This window comes from Semicossyphus pulcher, unplaced genomic scaffold, assembly GCF_022749685.1.
Source record: "Semicossyphus pulcher isolate SPU_LCO1_2020_fin unplaced genomic scaffold, fSemPul1.0.p SCAF_1, whole genome shotgun sequence".
Taxonomy (NCBI): Eukaryota; Metazoa; Chordata; class Actinopteri; order Labriformes; family Labridae; genus Semicossyphus; species Semicossyphus pulcher.
Genome location: NW_027211603.1, coordinates 2,452,501 through 2,466,505, shown reverse-complemented (window position 1 = coordinate 2,466,505; position 14,005 = coordinate 2,452,501). Strand labels below are relative to the sequence as shown.

General features: G+C 43.7%; 1 protein-coding gene across 1 annotated transcript in view; it reads left to right on the top strand.

The window, feature by feature from the left end:
• plekhg4 (pleckstrin homology domain containing, family G (with RhoGef domain) member 4) overlaps positions 1 to 14,005 on the top strand; it is a 45,027-nt gene that overhangs the window by 22,653 nt on the left and 8,369 nt on the right. The window contains exons 4-12 of the mRNA XM_069659323.1: positions 622 to 828; positions 1,044 to 1,167; positions 1,243 to 1,336; positions 3,846 to 3,932; positions 4,015 to 4,131; positions 4,491 to 4,589; positions 4,680 to 4,967; positions 5,078 to 5,200; positions 5,292 to 5,483. Of these exons, the coding sequence (XP_069515424.1) occupies positions 622 to 828; positions 1,044 to 1,167; positions 1,243 to 1,336; positions 3,846 to 3,932; positions 4,015 to 4,131; positions 4,491 to 4,589; positions 4,680 to 4,967; positions 5,078 to 5,200; positions 5,292 to 5,483 (1,331 nt within the window). The remainder of the gene's footprint in view (positions 1 to 621; positions 829 to 1,043; positions 1,168 to 1,242; positions 1,337 to 3,845; positions 3,933 to 4,014; positions 4,132 to 4,490; positions 4,590 to 4,679; positions 4,968 to 5,077; positions 5,201 to 5,291; positions 5,484 to 14,005) is intronic.

The following is a 14,005-nucleotide window of genomic DNA, read 5'->3' as shown; positions in this document are numbered from 1 at the left end:
TGAAGACTGAGACTACATTTAAAGCAGCTGCCAAAATGAACACTGCTATTTAGAGGATTAAGTTTAAAAAGAAACCTTTTTAAATCAGGTCATGAAACATCCGTGTTTGTCCCTGCAGAGCTGAAGGAGCGTGCAGGATGGACACATTCGTTTGACAGTGAAATCTCGATATTGGGCTCCTCTCCAAAGTCTTTCATTAAAATATTTCACTTGATTAATGAGGAAAATCATGTATAGTGCATAATGATTTAAAAAATAGTTCGCTGCTGCACAAATTGATTTTTAGCACACCGTCCACTTTTCTAACGGTATGTTCAAACCACAGGCTGACATTAAATACGAACTCAAAGCAAAAACGTGAATAGGCGCTAAATTGCACCATGAAACACACACAACAATACAAGAAGAGAGTTAACTGAAGCCAGTCTGCACCAGAAATCTCCTCCATATTGATGTACATTTGAGTAAGTTGTTTTTAACCAACAGGAATAAACACAAAAAAGAGTTTTTCTGGATAAAGAGCAGGAGATCTGTTTTAATGAATGTCCTCACAAGTGCAGTATAAAAGTGTGTGTGAGTGTTGGACAGGGGAATGAGTGTTGGTGCGTCTTCTCTCCACAGGTCTCAGCAGTGAGCAGCCTCCAACCCAGTCACATGTCAGTCTGTCTAAGAGCCCCGGCTCAACAGAACCAGAACCATCAGCAGCTTCTCCACAGCCGGACCAGTCAGCTGCTCAGAGAGTCCCAGTCCGCTTCACCCAGTCCTCCCAGTCCCAGCGGTCCAGCTTCTACAGTGTGCTGCTGAACTCTGCAGCTCTCTGTCTGCCTGGTGAGAAAAACACAAAACACATGGAGACCAAACCAGAGCTAGACACAGAGTAAAGACCAAAACCCGACACTAACACCAAACTCTGTCCTGTTGTTCCTTTAATGACCGTAAATATAACTTCATCAATATCTTAATTCATGCATAAAAGCATAATTAAAGATGATGTGGACGATGAGCTTCCTGTCGTTAGCGTCTCCTCTGCGTCTCCTCTGCAGGAACCAGAGACAGAAGCGGTCGAGCTCTCCTGACCGTCTGCACCAGGAACAACGTGTGGTCGAACCCGGACTGTGACAGTGCAGAGCTGCTGCGCCTCCTGCTCTACTACACCTCCACCCTCAGGTATGAACCCGCTTGCCTGCTTCACAGCTCAAACTCTAGTTTTCCTGCTCTGACATAACTTCCTGTGTCAAACAGGAAGGAGGCGGCAGCGTCGGGGCTGACGGTGCTGGTGGACGCCCGCAGAGCTGCTCCCGCCCCCGCCCTGTTCTCTGCCCTCAGGTCCCTGCAGGTGAGTCTCAAAACAAACCGGCTGCCAGCAAGAATAAACTGTTTTTAATATAAGACACACGGAGTGAATCCAGGAGAGGTCACGTCACAGGCGGAACAGGAGCTAAATATTGACTTTCTTTAAATGTGGGTCAAATAATAAACTGGGTCATCCTTGATGAAGGAAAACTGTGATACTAAACATGGCTCAAGACTAATGTCCCGGAATAAAATGTGATTGGAATGAAGTGATCTTCCCTGAGATGCCTCTGGGACATATTATTTTTGATTGAATGAGTTTGTATGCATGACAGTTTTCCAGCGCGGTGGACAATTAAGTTCTATTCTATTCTATCATATAGCTTATAACAAACTGAACTGAGCGCAAAGTTAGAAGGTCTACAAAGGTACTCAGTTACTTTCATACTGTCATTTGACATTTTCTTAAATGTATATAATAATAAAAGGTTCAGGGGGAGCAGCTCAAAGTGCAAGAAACCAGGCAAATTAAAAGTGCAGTAAAAACTGTGTGATTAAAAATAAGCAGTCAAATTAATAACAAACAAAACAGGCTCTTCTACTTTTCCCATTAACTTTATTGATCTTAAACTCAGGTTTTCCAGGCAAACAAAATATAACAGAGGAAAAATAAAATAAATGCATAATAACTAACACTAGGATATGGACGATTAGAAAAATATACTACTAATGATAATAAAATATAATACATTTTAACAAACTATCAGGCTGCACGAGGGTGCAGTGGTTAGCGCAGAAGTAGTGGGCCTTTCTGTGTGCAGTCTGCATGTTCTCCCCGTGCATGCGTGGGTTCCCTCCGGTTACTCCGGCTTCCTCCCACAGTCCAGAGACATGCTCGTTAGGTTCACTGGTGACTCTAAATTACCCGTAGGTGTGGGTGTGAGCGTGAAAGGTTGTCTGTCTCTGTGTGTCAGCTCTGTGAGTGATGACTGGTGACCTGTCCTGGGTGTAACCCCACCTCTCGCCCAATAACAGCTGGGATAGGCTCCCCCAGTGACCCTGAACAGGATAAGCAGGATAGATCTTGGATGGATGGATAAACATACAATACAGTTAGGTAGAGGTGTTGATGTTCAAATGCAGTGTGCAGTGTAACTGAACATGCAAATATAAACCATGTGCAAAGAAGTATTATAAGCAGAACAAGTGCAGTTAGAATGAAACAAAGACTGAATGAGAGTTCTCTGCTCGACAGAGGTGAGCTGTTAAATATACTGAGGATAATAGAACATGTGAAAGTTAGGGAAATATAGAAATGCATGAGATAAAAAGGGATAAAACAAAAGATGAGTGAGGCTAGTTAAAGGCAGCGTTTAAGAAATGCATTTTTAATTGTGGTTTAAAAATGCTCACATAGTTAGCATCCAGCGTTGTGCAGGGAGTGGGACGTCATGAGTTTTGATGCAAAGTTAAAAAAGACTGAGCTTCTGATTTCCATATTTGTGTGATTGTTTATATTTAGAAACCCACCTTTATGAAATAAAATCAAACAACAAAGAATTAGTGATGTAGGCCAGTCACATACCATCAAAGATCTGAGGCTGCCACGAGCTGATGTTAGAGCCTGGATGCAGCGTCCTGTTTGGTCATTGTCCAGCAGGGGGCGACAGTTTACAAACTGTCAACAAGCTGCAGACCTTAAAGATCAAATGAAAAAGGCTCCTGGTCAACAGTTCATCCTCTACACACCACAGCTCCTGTCTGCCAGTCGAATCAAATCAAGCACACCGGTCTCTCTTAATCCTGTCTCACCTCCATTATTTGATTAGTTTTTGTGCCTCCTAGGATCGACCTATAAGATGTTCTGGTCAAAAGTCAATGTAACCTCATGTTGCTCCCATTATTGTGCATTTAATATCTCAGGAACACCTGGAGAGGAATTAAATACATCTGTTTTATTTTCATTTTTTTCCTCATGTACCTTTTTGTCATGTTGTCATGAGAAGGGTTACCTGACAGTCACAGGATCTGCAGAGAAACAGAAAGAAAGGAGACGTTCTCTTGTGTAAATGACGTGTGGTGCGATCTTATCTGTTACATGATGTTGAGTTGTTCATAAGTAATCTATTCCTAATAAGACTTTAAATAAATATATCCTCACTTTCACTCTGTGGGAAACACTGATGGATGTAAATTGCAGCGTGACAGGTTGGCAGAGGCACACAACCTCCAGGCAGTTACTCTAGTTTATTAATGAAGTGTACATACAGACAGACAGGATGTTTGGCACGCAGACAGGCTGTTTATCTTTGACTGCAGACAGACACATTAAACTGAGACAGACTGATTAACGCACAGAGAGGCCAACAATGTGTCAGCTCAAACTTCACATACAACAAACTGAGATAAAACATATTGGAGTGTAAAGAAGATGTTCCTCTGCAGCTGATGCCTGACCTTTGACCCCAACAGCTCTTCAAGCAGAGGTTCCACGTGGGCAGTTAACCTGCTGTCACCTGTACTGATCATGTTTCTGTAATGTGTGTGTGCAGGAGAACATACCAGGCTCCATCCACAATGTGCTGCTGCTGGTCAACAAGGACTCGTCTCTGCGTCTGGACAAACCTGCAGCCACACAGGTGACAGCCGACAGCCGATCTCGCTCGGCATGTTCACCTGACCTGGCTGGTATTTTGATATTATAATGTGTGTATGTTGCAGGTGGAGGTGTTGAGCTCTCTGAAGTCCGTTCAGAAACATGTGGAGCTCCGTCAGCTTCCTGCAGAGTTAGGAGGTTCTTTCAGCTTCAGTCAGAGCAGCTGGCTCTGCTTCAGATCGGTCAGTACTCAGAACATAACGCTGACACATTCAGACACAAACACATGGACTCACACCAGTTGAAGGAACCCCCTGCCTCTTTTTCTTCTTCACAGTGCAAGAACTAGGACGGATCATAGTTCTTACAATGCTGTTTACCTCGTACTACAGATTAGGTCCTCTTTAAGTGAAAGAAAAACCTTACATGATGTAGTGTACAGTGAATGATTAAAACCGTAGCCCAATTTAGCACCAGCGACCACCATTTTTAAAGGGTTATTCCAGTATTTTCCAACCTGGGCTCCATTTTTTTACATATTTTGTTCTAATTAAATAGAAGAGGTATAAACTGTGTGTGTGTGCGTGTGTGTGTCCGTCAGAGAGTGGAGCAGCTGACCCGTCGGTGTGAAGATGTCATCAACCTGCTGCAGAAAACCATCAACATCCTTCAGGCCACACCTCTACCTGCTGCAGCTCAGGTAACACACGCGCACACAAGCTCATTGACGACCGTCCCATCATGTCCACTGATCACAGAAACATTCAGTCACACTCTCTCTCTTTCCCAGGAGGCGGAGCTGCTGTTGTCCAGGTACAAGGCTGTGATGCGTAGCATCCTTGAAGACAGCCGATTGGTGCAGTTGCAGCAGGAGGGCGGAGCCTTGTTGTCGCGGCTCCGCAGGGAGGAGAGCAGTCTGGGTGAGACTGAAGATTACCGGGTGGCGGTGGAGACGGTGTCGACTCTGTACGACGAGGTCGACGAGCTGCTGCACCGCCTGGTGACTCTGTCCAACTCCCGGACCCAGGAGCTCAACTTCATCCTGGAGTTCAAGAGCCTGGAGCAGGGCTTCAACGAGGTCAGTCTGAGCATGCTCAGTACGCACCCTGACTCCTTACTCACCTGCATGGGAAGTTTAATATGGCTTTGTAAAAAACAATAGTTAAACTCTGTATGTGTGTGTTTCAGGTGAGGTCTTGGCTGGAGGAGGTCGGGGAGGTTCGTCTGCAGAGTTTGGATGAACCGGACGATTCTCTGGAGCTTCTGAACAAAAAACAACAGGACTTCAAAGATTTCCACACCACTGCATATGTACGACACACACACACACACACACACACACACAGCTGAGATGAATCATGTTCATGATGTTGATCAGTTCTCCTCTCCTCTCCCGCTGCAGGAGCACTGCAGAAAAGGCGAGGCGTTGTTGGGTCGTCTGGAGCATTGGGGCGACATGTCATCACCTGACCTCCATGTGTACGAGGTCAAAGTTCATTCTTTCTGGGCTCAGCTGCAGGATTTCTCTCAGCGGGTCAAAAACACGGGCCAGAACATCGAGCGGGCCGTCTGCCTCTACCGCTTCTTAGACCAGGTACTGTTTCTGTTTGTTACCCAGCTGATGGTGTCACATCTTCACATCAGAACTAACTGATATGTAACTACCTGCTGACTGACCGTCACTGATTCTCGTCAGTAATTGCGAAACCAGTTCAGTCAGCTCTGCAGCTCTTTCAGGGAACATTTATTTGTATTTATTTTAACTTTTAAAATACATCTCGGACTCCAGCAGTGCTTCCTCTGTCCCTTTTCACAGAGCCAAACATTTTCAAACATTCTTTTTAAACCTAAGATGTGCTTTTATTTACAGGCCTGCAGAAAACCTGCATGTATGCTTTTGCCCATCCACATTTCTCGTAAACCTCCTTCAAATCAAATGTTTTCCATCAAACTGAACTTTAAATTATCTTCTTTTAACAAGTATCGGCCATCCCTTCATGACATCACCTGTCTGCTTAACGTCACGTGTTTTGTCAGGTCAGAGGTCAAATCTGTTCTCTTTATTTAACCTGTTTTTTCAGGATAGCATATTCCGATTCATTAGAGTTAGACTCAAGTTTAGATTCAGAACTTTTCATAGAGCCCCACACTGTTCATTTTAATCCTTCCTTAAACTCGCTTGTTGAAATATGAATCATTTTTCACATGCCTGAAACCACCAGTATTTATGCTATCACCAGTCCTCCTGTATTTCTGGCGAACCTGTTCCAAATACACGTCAAATTAAAGTTGAGAACTTTTTTTATTACGATCATTGGCTTTCCATTTTGATACTTTACATTAAAGCATTTGCATGTTTTTTCCCCTGTAAATTTGACTTGTGTAATATCCAACAAACATCACCTCACAGGCTGCAGGCTGCAGCTACTCTGCCTGAGTCTGATGAAATCCGCTTTAATAAACAAAAACGCTCTCAAATATCAGCAGATTTATTCTCCCATACATGAAACAGCTCAGCGTTAACGATGTGTGGATAATCTCTGAATGATATCTGGAGCCTGGGTCGGGGTGAGGGCGATGGTTTCACTGAAGGACACAACAAGAAAAACAGCGTTATCATGTTTTTTATTCTCCAGATTGACACAGACAGAAAGTGATAGACACCCCCCCACTTCTGGTTTAATGTCTGCCTGATGTAGCTTCGACACATCACCTCCTCCTCCTCCTCCTCCTCCTCCTCAGATTGTCCTCCTGCAGAGAAACTGACAGCTTGCATTGAGGCCAGAAGGGAGGTTTGGGTGAGGAGGGGGGAGAGAGTGTCAATATTGTTTTGTATACTGGACCCTGCCTGTTGTAGAGGGGTGTGTGGGGGGTGGTGGTCTTTGTCCACATGACCCTGTACTGTAGGAGGGAGGGGTGTGTGTGCGTGTGTCTTAATGTCATGATTTGTACATTATTTGTAGGGATGTTACGATTCTCTAACCTTTGATTTGAATCAATCATACCAACACGACACAATGATTTTTATTGAACAGAGTGAGTTTGAGCAGACGATGGTTTCTGTGCTTCTGAAACTTCATAAAGCTCTTATAGTTCCTGAATGCATCAGTGCGTTTACATGTGCACGAGTGTCCTGGTTTGGACCCTCTTGGGGGTCTGATGTTTACATTTAACATGATCGATTACACGATCATAACCGTTTCCAGCTGTCTGATCATCTGTGTGCAGCTGTGTCTTGATTTCTCTGATGAGAAACAAGAACAAGATGTTTACATGGACACTCCGAAGCCTGATCAAAACTGAGACTCCATGTAAACACACTCAGCATGATGTATTAGGGAGGACCAGGTTTTCAACCATCGTATTGTGACTCTGAATGTTGGTTCCTTTCCTCAAAGCCTTCATGAGTTTTACCTCAGATTACGTCTTCTTTAAGGCTTCAGAGGCGTCCTTTTATTAAGCAAATAGTTGTACTTCCAGGTCTGTCAGAACAGCAGTCATGTCTTGGTTTATAAAATCCTACAGAGGTGCATGCAGCTCGGTTCATTTCACCACCTTCTCCGGGAACTGGTGTCTGGATGAACTGTTCGCTGCTTCCAGCTACTTGAGGCTGACCAGTGTCCAGTTTGATGAGCTGTTAGCTCGGATCAGTACCAGGATTTCTCTGATGGACACCAACTATCGGTGTACTATTTCAGCTGTGGAGTGCCTGTCCATCTGTCTCGGCTGAGTGGCAGTTTACCTGTTTCTAGCAAGTTACTCCTCAGCTAAAATCAGGCTTACTACAGCGCTATGAAGCCAAAATAAACTGGCACTGAAAGGATTAAAAGCATGCCGAAACAACTTCATCGTGATGCAGACTTGTTAAAGTCTGAATTCATGCCTGGTCTGGTCTGTCTGCGAGACGACAAGCAGGCTATGTTTCAAATGCTTGTTTTTTGAATGGAGTTTGGTTTGGCCATTTTTTACATCAGGAGAATCTCAATCCTGATAGAATTTCAAGACACTGCAGCACCAAGTTTGAATTTTCTGTTACTCACGCTAAGACGCAACTGTGTGTGTGTGTATGTGCGTGTGTGTGTGTGTGTGAGGGGGTCGGGTGGCAGGGGTGTTAATCTGCGCAGTGAAGTGACTGTAGTTTATTGTGAAGTTTCCACTCTGATACACTGACCGGCTGATATATTGACCTGACACACACACACACACACACACTTACAGTCACAGCAGGAAACTCTGCTATCAGCTGGAAACCTTGTATCTCCACATCATGGATTTGTCAGGACAGAAAGAGAAAAAAGCTTCAGTTCAGACGTGTGTGTTTGTGTGTGTGTTTAATGTGTGTGTGCTTAGTCCAGGTATCACTCCAGTGCCAAGTTTTCCCTCCTTCCTCCTTTCACTCCTTTCACAAAGTCTTTGTTGCCTTGGTGACCCACCCTCCCCCTGCCCCGTCCTCCTCCTGGGACCGCCCATCTGCCATTCAGCCTGTGAATGAGGTGGGGGGGTGGTCTGTGTGCGTGTGAGTGTGTGTGTGTGTGTGTGGTCGGGCTGCCGCTCTCTACTCACTTCAGTCAGGCAGCAGCGCTTCAACAGAACACACCAAGGTAGGATACACACATTTATTCACACATTTATACACATTTATACACACACACTCGTACTTGAGTTGTGTTGGGACGTAGTTCAGCTTTAATAGTGTGTCGTTGTGTAGTGAGTGTGTGTCTGTGTGTGTTTGTTGCAGTAATTTAGTTGGAGGTTAAGTTGGCGTCAGTTTGACTCCAGATTCTTTGATTTCAAAGCCGCTCTGCTCCTCTCTCTCTCTCTCTCTCTCTCTCTCTCTCTCTCTCTCTCTTACCCGCTCTGTGTGTGTGTGTGTTTGTGTGTGTGTTTGTGTGTGTGTTTTTTGCATTAGCTTAACTTTGCTGCAGCAGAAACTTAAGTGGAGCCAGCTAACAGACGCTAGCTTCATGTGTTTTTGTGACTCTTCATGTGTTGTGAGGACACTGCAGACCTTCAGAGGGCTGTTTGAAGGTTCAGGTTAGAGTCAGGTTTATATTCACACCTGTGTAGTTTGTAACCTTTCAATCTCTGCAGTGTTTACATCTTTCCCATCACAATCACAGTTGTTTTATTTAAATAATTAGCCGTTAAAAGACTGTTATTAAGAAGAGGAAAGCCAGGCATTTGAAAGAGAATTGATTGACATTTGAACCGTCTCATGAGCCCTCACTAAGCACACGTTTCCACTGCAGGAACTTTCCCCAGGGACTAGGAACCTTTAGAGAACTCAGAGGGTTTACACTGCAGGGACCAGGGTCTAAATTTTCAGTTCAATTAAAAATAAGTTTAAGGCTTTCACACCTAAAGTCTGTTTGTTTGATCTGAATCAAACACCAAACTGTTCCAATGTTGCATTTTGCCTCGAGTTCACAAGGCAGCTTTTACCAGCAGACCAAAAGTTACGATGCGTAAGGAAACTGCTTTCTGATTGGTCAAAATTTCCATGTGGGAAAACTCCCCGAAGTAAACGAAGTTTCGATCTGTTGAACATTTTGAATACCTCTAGCTAATGCTTGTGGAAACGCACAAGAACACAAACAGTTCAGTCAGCCCATATTTCTACTAGAGCCCTCACCTCGTCGCTCCCCCTCGTCTGTCCTCAACTCATCCTGCTGCCTGGCTGCGTGGTTGTCTCTGCAAGTGTCAACATCCATTAATTACCCACAATGCACCGTGTTTTGGTTTGCTACCTATAATTTAGGTCCTACTTTAAGTCCGTTTATGTTCTCACCTGAATCGAACAGGACCGTGGTTCTTTTGGAAACGGACTCCCGTCTTTTCTGGCGGACCATGGTCTGGTGGTTTGGTCCGCACAAGAGTTTGAATGTGTCTTCTCACCTGTCCAAACAGACCAGACTTTCAGAGTAAAGTCCTGAAGTCTGGACCAAAGCTGTCAGGGCTGAATGCACCCTCGTTCGTTCAAAAGGTGCAGGAACGTTGTGACTGGGGCTCACAGCGCTAAACATTTAAGATTGGTCAAGTGTTGCAGCATTATTTCATCCATTATCTCTCAAAGTCTGCAGCTGAGAGCCAGTAGGTTTGTTTTTCGTGATGGTGCTTCGACATATCAATGGAGTTACAAAAGAATGTGCCTGATCTTGGCACATCTTAAACCACAGTGGAAACACAGACAACAACAAACTGGAGAAACCTTTTTAGTCCTGGAAAGAATAGTTCCCGGGACCGAAAGTTTCAGGTAATTTTGGTGGAAATGCAACTGTCAAACTCGTGACTGAGAGCCAGCTTCAAGGTTTGGAGCTGCTGGTCGTTAGTGCATTCTTGTCATGTCTTTCAAACTGTGATTACAAGGAGCTGAGTTAGAAACATTGTTCAAACAAGCCTCTGAGTTTTGACTAAACGTTACTGAATAAACCTAAAGACAAACTGTAGAGCCTCTGCTCCAATATCAGCTCATCTCTAAATACCAGCATTACAGAAGGTTATTAATGCTTTATAAATGGTGTGCCTTCAGGTCGAGCAGAAAGGCAGCCCTCTTTGAATAATGTTTGAACACTCTGACGTCTGATGTTTTCCTGTCCCGTCATTCTGCCGACATTGAAAGCAGCATTATGGCAAGAATGGGGGATGTGGGTCCTCACAAGTATGGAAGTACAAACATGTTCTGTGTGTTTGTGTTTAGCTTCATTTCATGAACTAAAACTTTAAACTCTTCTTCTCTGACAGCATCAGTATCATGTTGTTTCTGCTCTCTGATTGTTTTATAGATGCTGTTCACCTGTATTCTTTGTAAGCTGCATGTTTGTCCACACTGACAGTATCATACAGTGTACAGTGTGTCATGTTGTTGCATTGGATCTCTCTCAGTGTCATTGTGTCTCTGGTGTTATTGTGGAGTCTCGGCTGGCTTGGCGTTCTCACCGTCCTGCTGATGTCGTTTTGTCTGTATTTACTGTATCAGTTTTTTCTCAGAGCAGTTCTGGTGTATTTGTCCTCAGAGAACACAGAGTCAGTCTCCCTCCTGTCAGATCAGATAGTGGAGAACAGTTTGTGTTGTGACCAAGTCGCTTCCGCTGCTTTGACTCATCTTCCTGTGTGTCATTACTAAGCTGTTTCATTTGTTTGTTAAAGGGTAATTACAGTATCTTTTTGGGTCTAATGACTAATAGGTACACAGAGTTTTGGAAATGCTCCAGGAGGCAGCAGACATATGATCAGTGTACGTCCACTAAAAGTTCTCAGGCTCAGATTGTTTTTCAAAGTGTTTGACAACATTACTGAAAGGATCCCTACAGACACGCACCTTTTTGTTAAAGATTAAGAAGCTTCTTTTAATCAGAAACCACACTAACATCGCTCTCTTTAAAGTCACCAGACTCCACTGGCAAAAACAGCAATTCTACCTAGCAGACATGTGAGTTGCTTTTATTCCACTGCACTGAAAAGTTTGTGTTATTGTGGGATTAAAATGTTATAAAAACTTACACAGGATCCAATACAATATTTTCATAACACAATCACACTTAGCAGAATGTGGCAGCAAAAGAAACCAAATGTTTTCTGCGTGGTTAAATCACTGTTTTTATCAATGGAGTCTGGTGGCTTTAAACGCTTTAAAAGCATCTTCCTCTTTAACAGAAAGGTCTGCCTCTGTAGGGATCCTTTCTGTGATGTTGTCAGACACTGAGCCTGTCAGGGACAAAAACATGCCCCTCTCCTGGCTGTACTTTGAGATCAGATCGCTGCCGACACATTGAGGTGCCAAGTGTGAACAGAGAAAAGGAACGTGAGGAGTGAACACAGTTTCCTCCACATTGTTATCTGCAAAATTGGGCCTCAAAACGCACAAACTGGCCGATGAAAGAAGCTTTAACCTCCACAGAACAACTGACAGACTCAGTAAATATGTCGCTGTGTAAACTGTTTGAAGTCCACTCCCCCTCCCCTGCAGGAGGGGACAAGGGGCCCTCCCCCCTCCTCCTTTCATCTGGTTTTGGAGGGTTTTGGCCTCCTACCTCCCTCCCTTCCTCCTCCTCCTCTTTGGTTCTTTGGTTGACTGGGTCCCGGCCTGGAGTCCTGCAGGGCCACTGTCCCCAAAAACTCGAGCCTGTCTAGTCGTGGTCCTCACTCCCTCCTCCTCTCCGCTCCTTCTGTCTCTGCCGCACAATAACAACCACATGTTATTTTAATTAGTGCGTAGCGGTCAGTCCTCTTCTCCTCTTTTGTTTGTGTCTCCTCTTCCTCTTCTCTCCTCCTTTTTTCCCACTTCTGCTCATCTCTCTTATTTTGAAACTTCCAGAACAAAGCTGAAAACAATAAGTCAATAAGTCAATTAGGTAGAAAGTTCATCAATGAATCATTTAAATGGACTCACACATGCAGACTGTAAAACATGCTGGATCCTACATTTCAGACGATGCACCTGCAGAGTCTTTCATTAGAGACGTCCTGCCTGGAAAACAACCACATCAGAAAGTTGCTGTTGAAGTTAAGTTAAAGCTTTAGCAGGCGATTTACTTCAGAAGCATTTCACCCAAACAGAAATCAGTAAATCAAACGCTCTGACAAAAATATAAGCCTGTCCACTGAAATGATTAGATAGCTGAGCTACCTGCCTACCTGCGTGCACTCTTCCTGTACAATCATTGATTGTGAATGCAGGCTTCCTCAAGCTAAAGCTAACAAGCTAGTTGCAAAAGAATGGCAGAGAAGGCAGCTTGATGCAGTTAAAGATGACATTAATGCTCTGCACTCTGCTCCTAAACGCTCTCTTGTGGACTGTAAGACAGGCAGACAGGTTCAGGTGTTGGGAGTGGCTCTAATATTTTTTGGACCATCAAATCCAGTTTACTGTTGCTGGTTTATTTAAAGCTGCTTACCCCAGCTTTCAGTTATGTAGCTCTTTGGAGATGTTTAGACTTCTGAACAGAACAAGATATATATATATATATATATATATATATTTTTTTTTTACAATTTTCAGACACTTTATCGACCAAATGATTAATTTGGGAATTAATTAAAAAAAATCAAACAAAGGGATGCAGGTTTAGCTCAGTTGGTAGAGCACAGTAGGCTACAGTCCTCGTCGCACTGATCGCAGGTTCGACTCCCGGTCTGCTGATCATTTGGTGCATGTCATCCCCCACTCTCTCCTCCCCACATCCCTCTCTTCAGCGCTCCTATAAATAAAGACAACAGCCAAAAAAATGATTGGAGAAAAATAAAATTTAAACAACAGTATTATATAAGGTTGGCTACCTCAATTAAAATGTTAGATAACGTTGCTTGAATTCTGAATGCTTCAATGGCTTTTAGGGTTGTGCATTTCAAGCTAATGTACTATTCAGTATTCTATAACTATAACACTATACAACCATTGTTCAAAGACCCCATGCACGCAGACACACGCAAACATAAGGAGAGAGAGAGACAGATTGCTTTTTCACAAATCTGTCAGTTTAACTTTGTAAATGTATGAGATGCTAGTATTACCTTTCAAAGTTTGCACTTGACCTCCTTTTCATTTATCAGAGATCCACACAGGCTGCAGGAGTCTCTGCATTTTTCTCTGGTTCCAAGTCTCACAGCACCACATCTGCTTTACCGGCACCTGGTGCTGACGCTTTTCTTCTTCTCTTGTTATTTAATGGCGGTTAGCAAACAGCTTTCAGATGAGCTACAGCCACCGTCTGGCGGTAGTACCGTATGATCATGACCCATACCTAATAGCTTTATGGTGTTCTTATCACTGTAGAGGTAAACATCACCAACATGTGAAACTTCTGATTTTGATCAGAGGATGTGAATTTGTTATTATTACTTCTACAAAGGAGGCAGCTATGTGTGCTGCAAAATCTATCATATTGTAACTGCTGAGTTGATCACATGGAACACACAGCACACACAACATGTCATCAACCGTGCTTTAAGACAAATCTGCATTGACCCTGGTGACCGGCTGATGTGTTCTGCACATAAACTCCTGCAGAGGAAGTCGTGTTAGCTTTTTGTTGAGTCTGTCGTCACCTGCCAGCACAGAGAGCTGTAAGAAACAATAAGAGTTCATGATGTTTGTCTTGTTGATGTTCATCTCTTCAG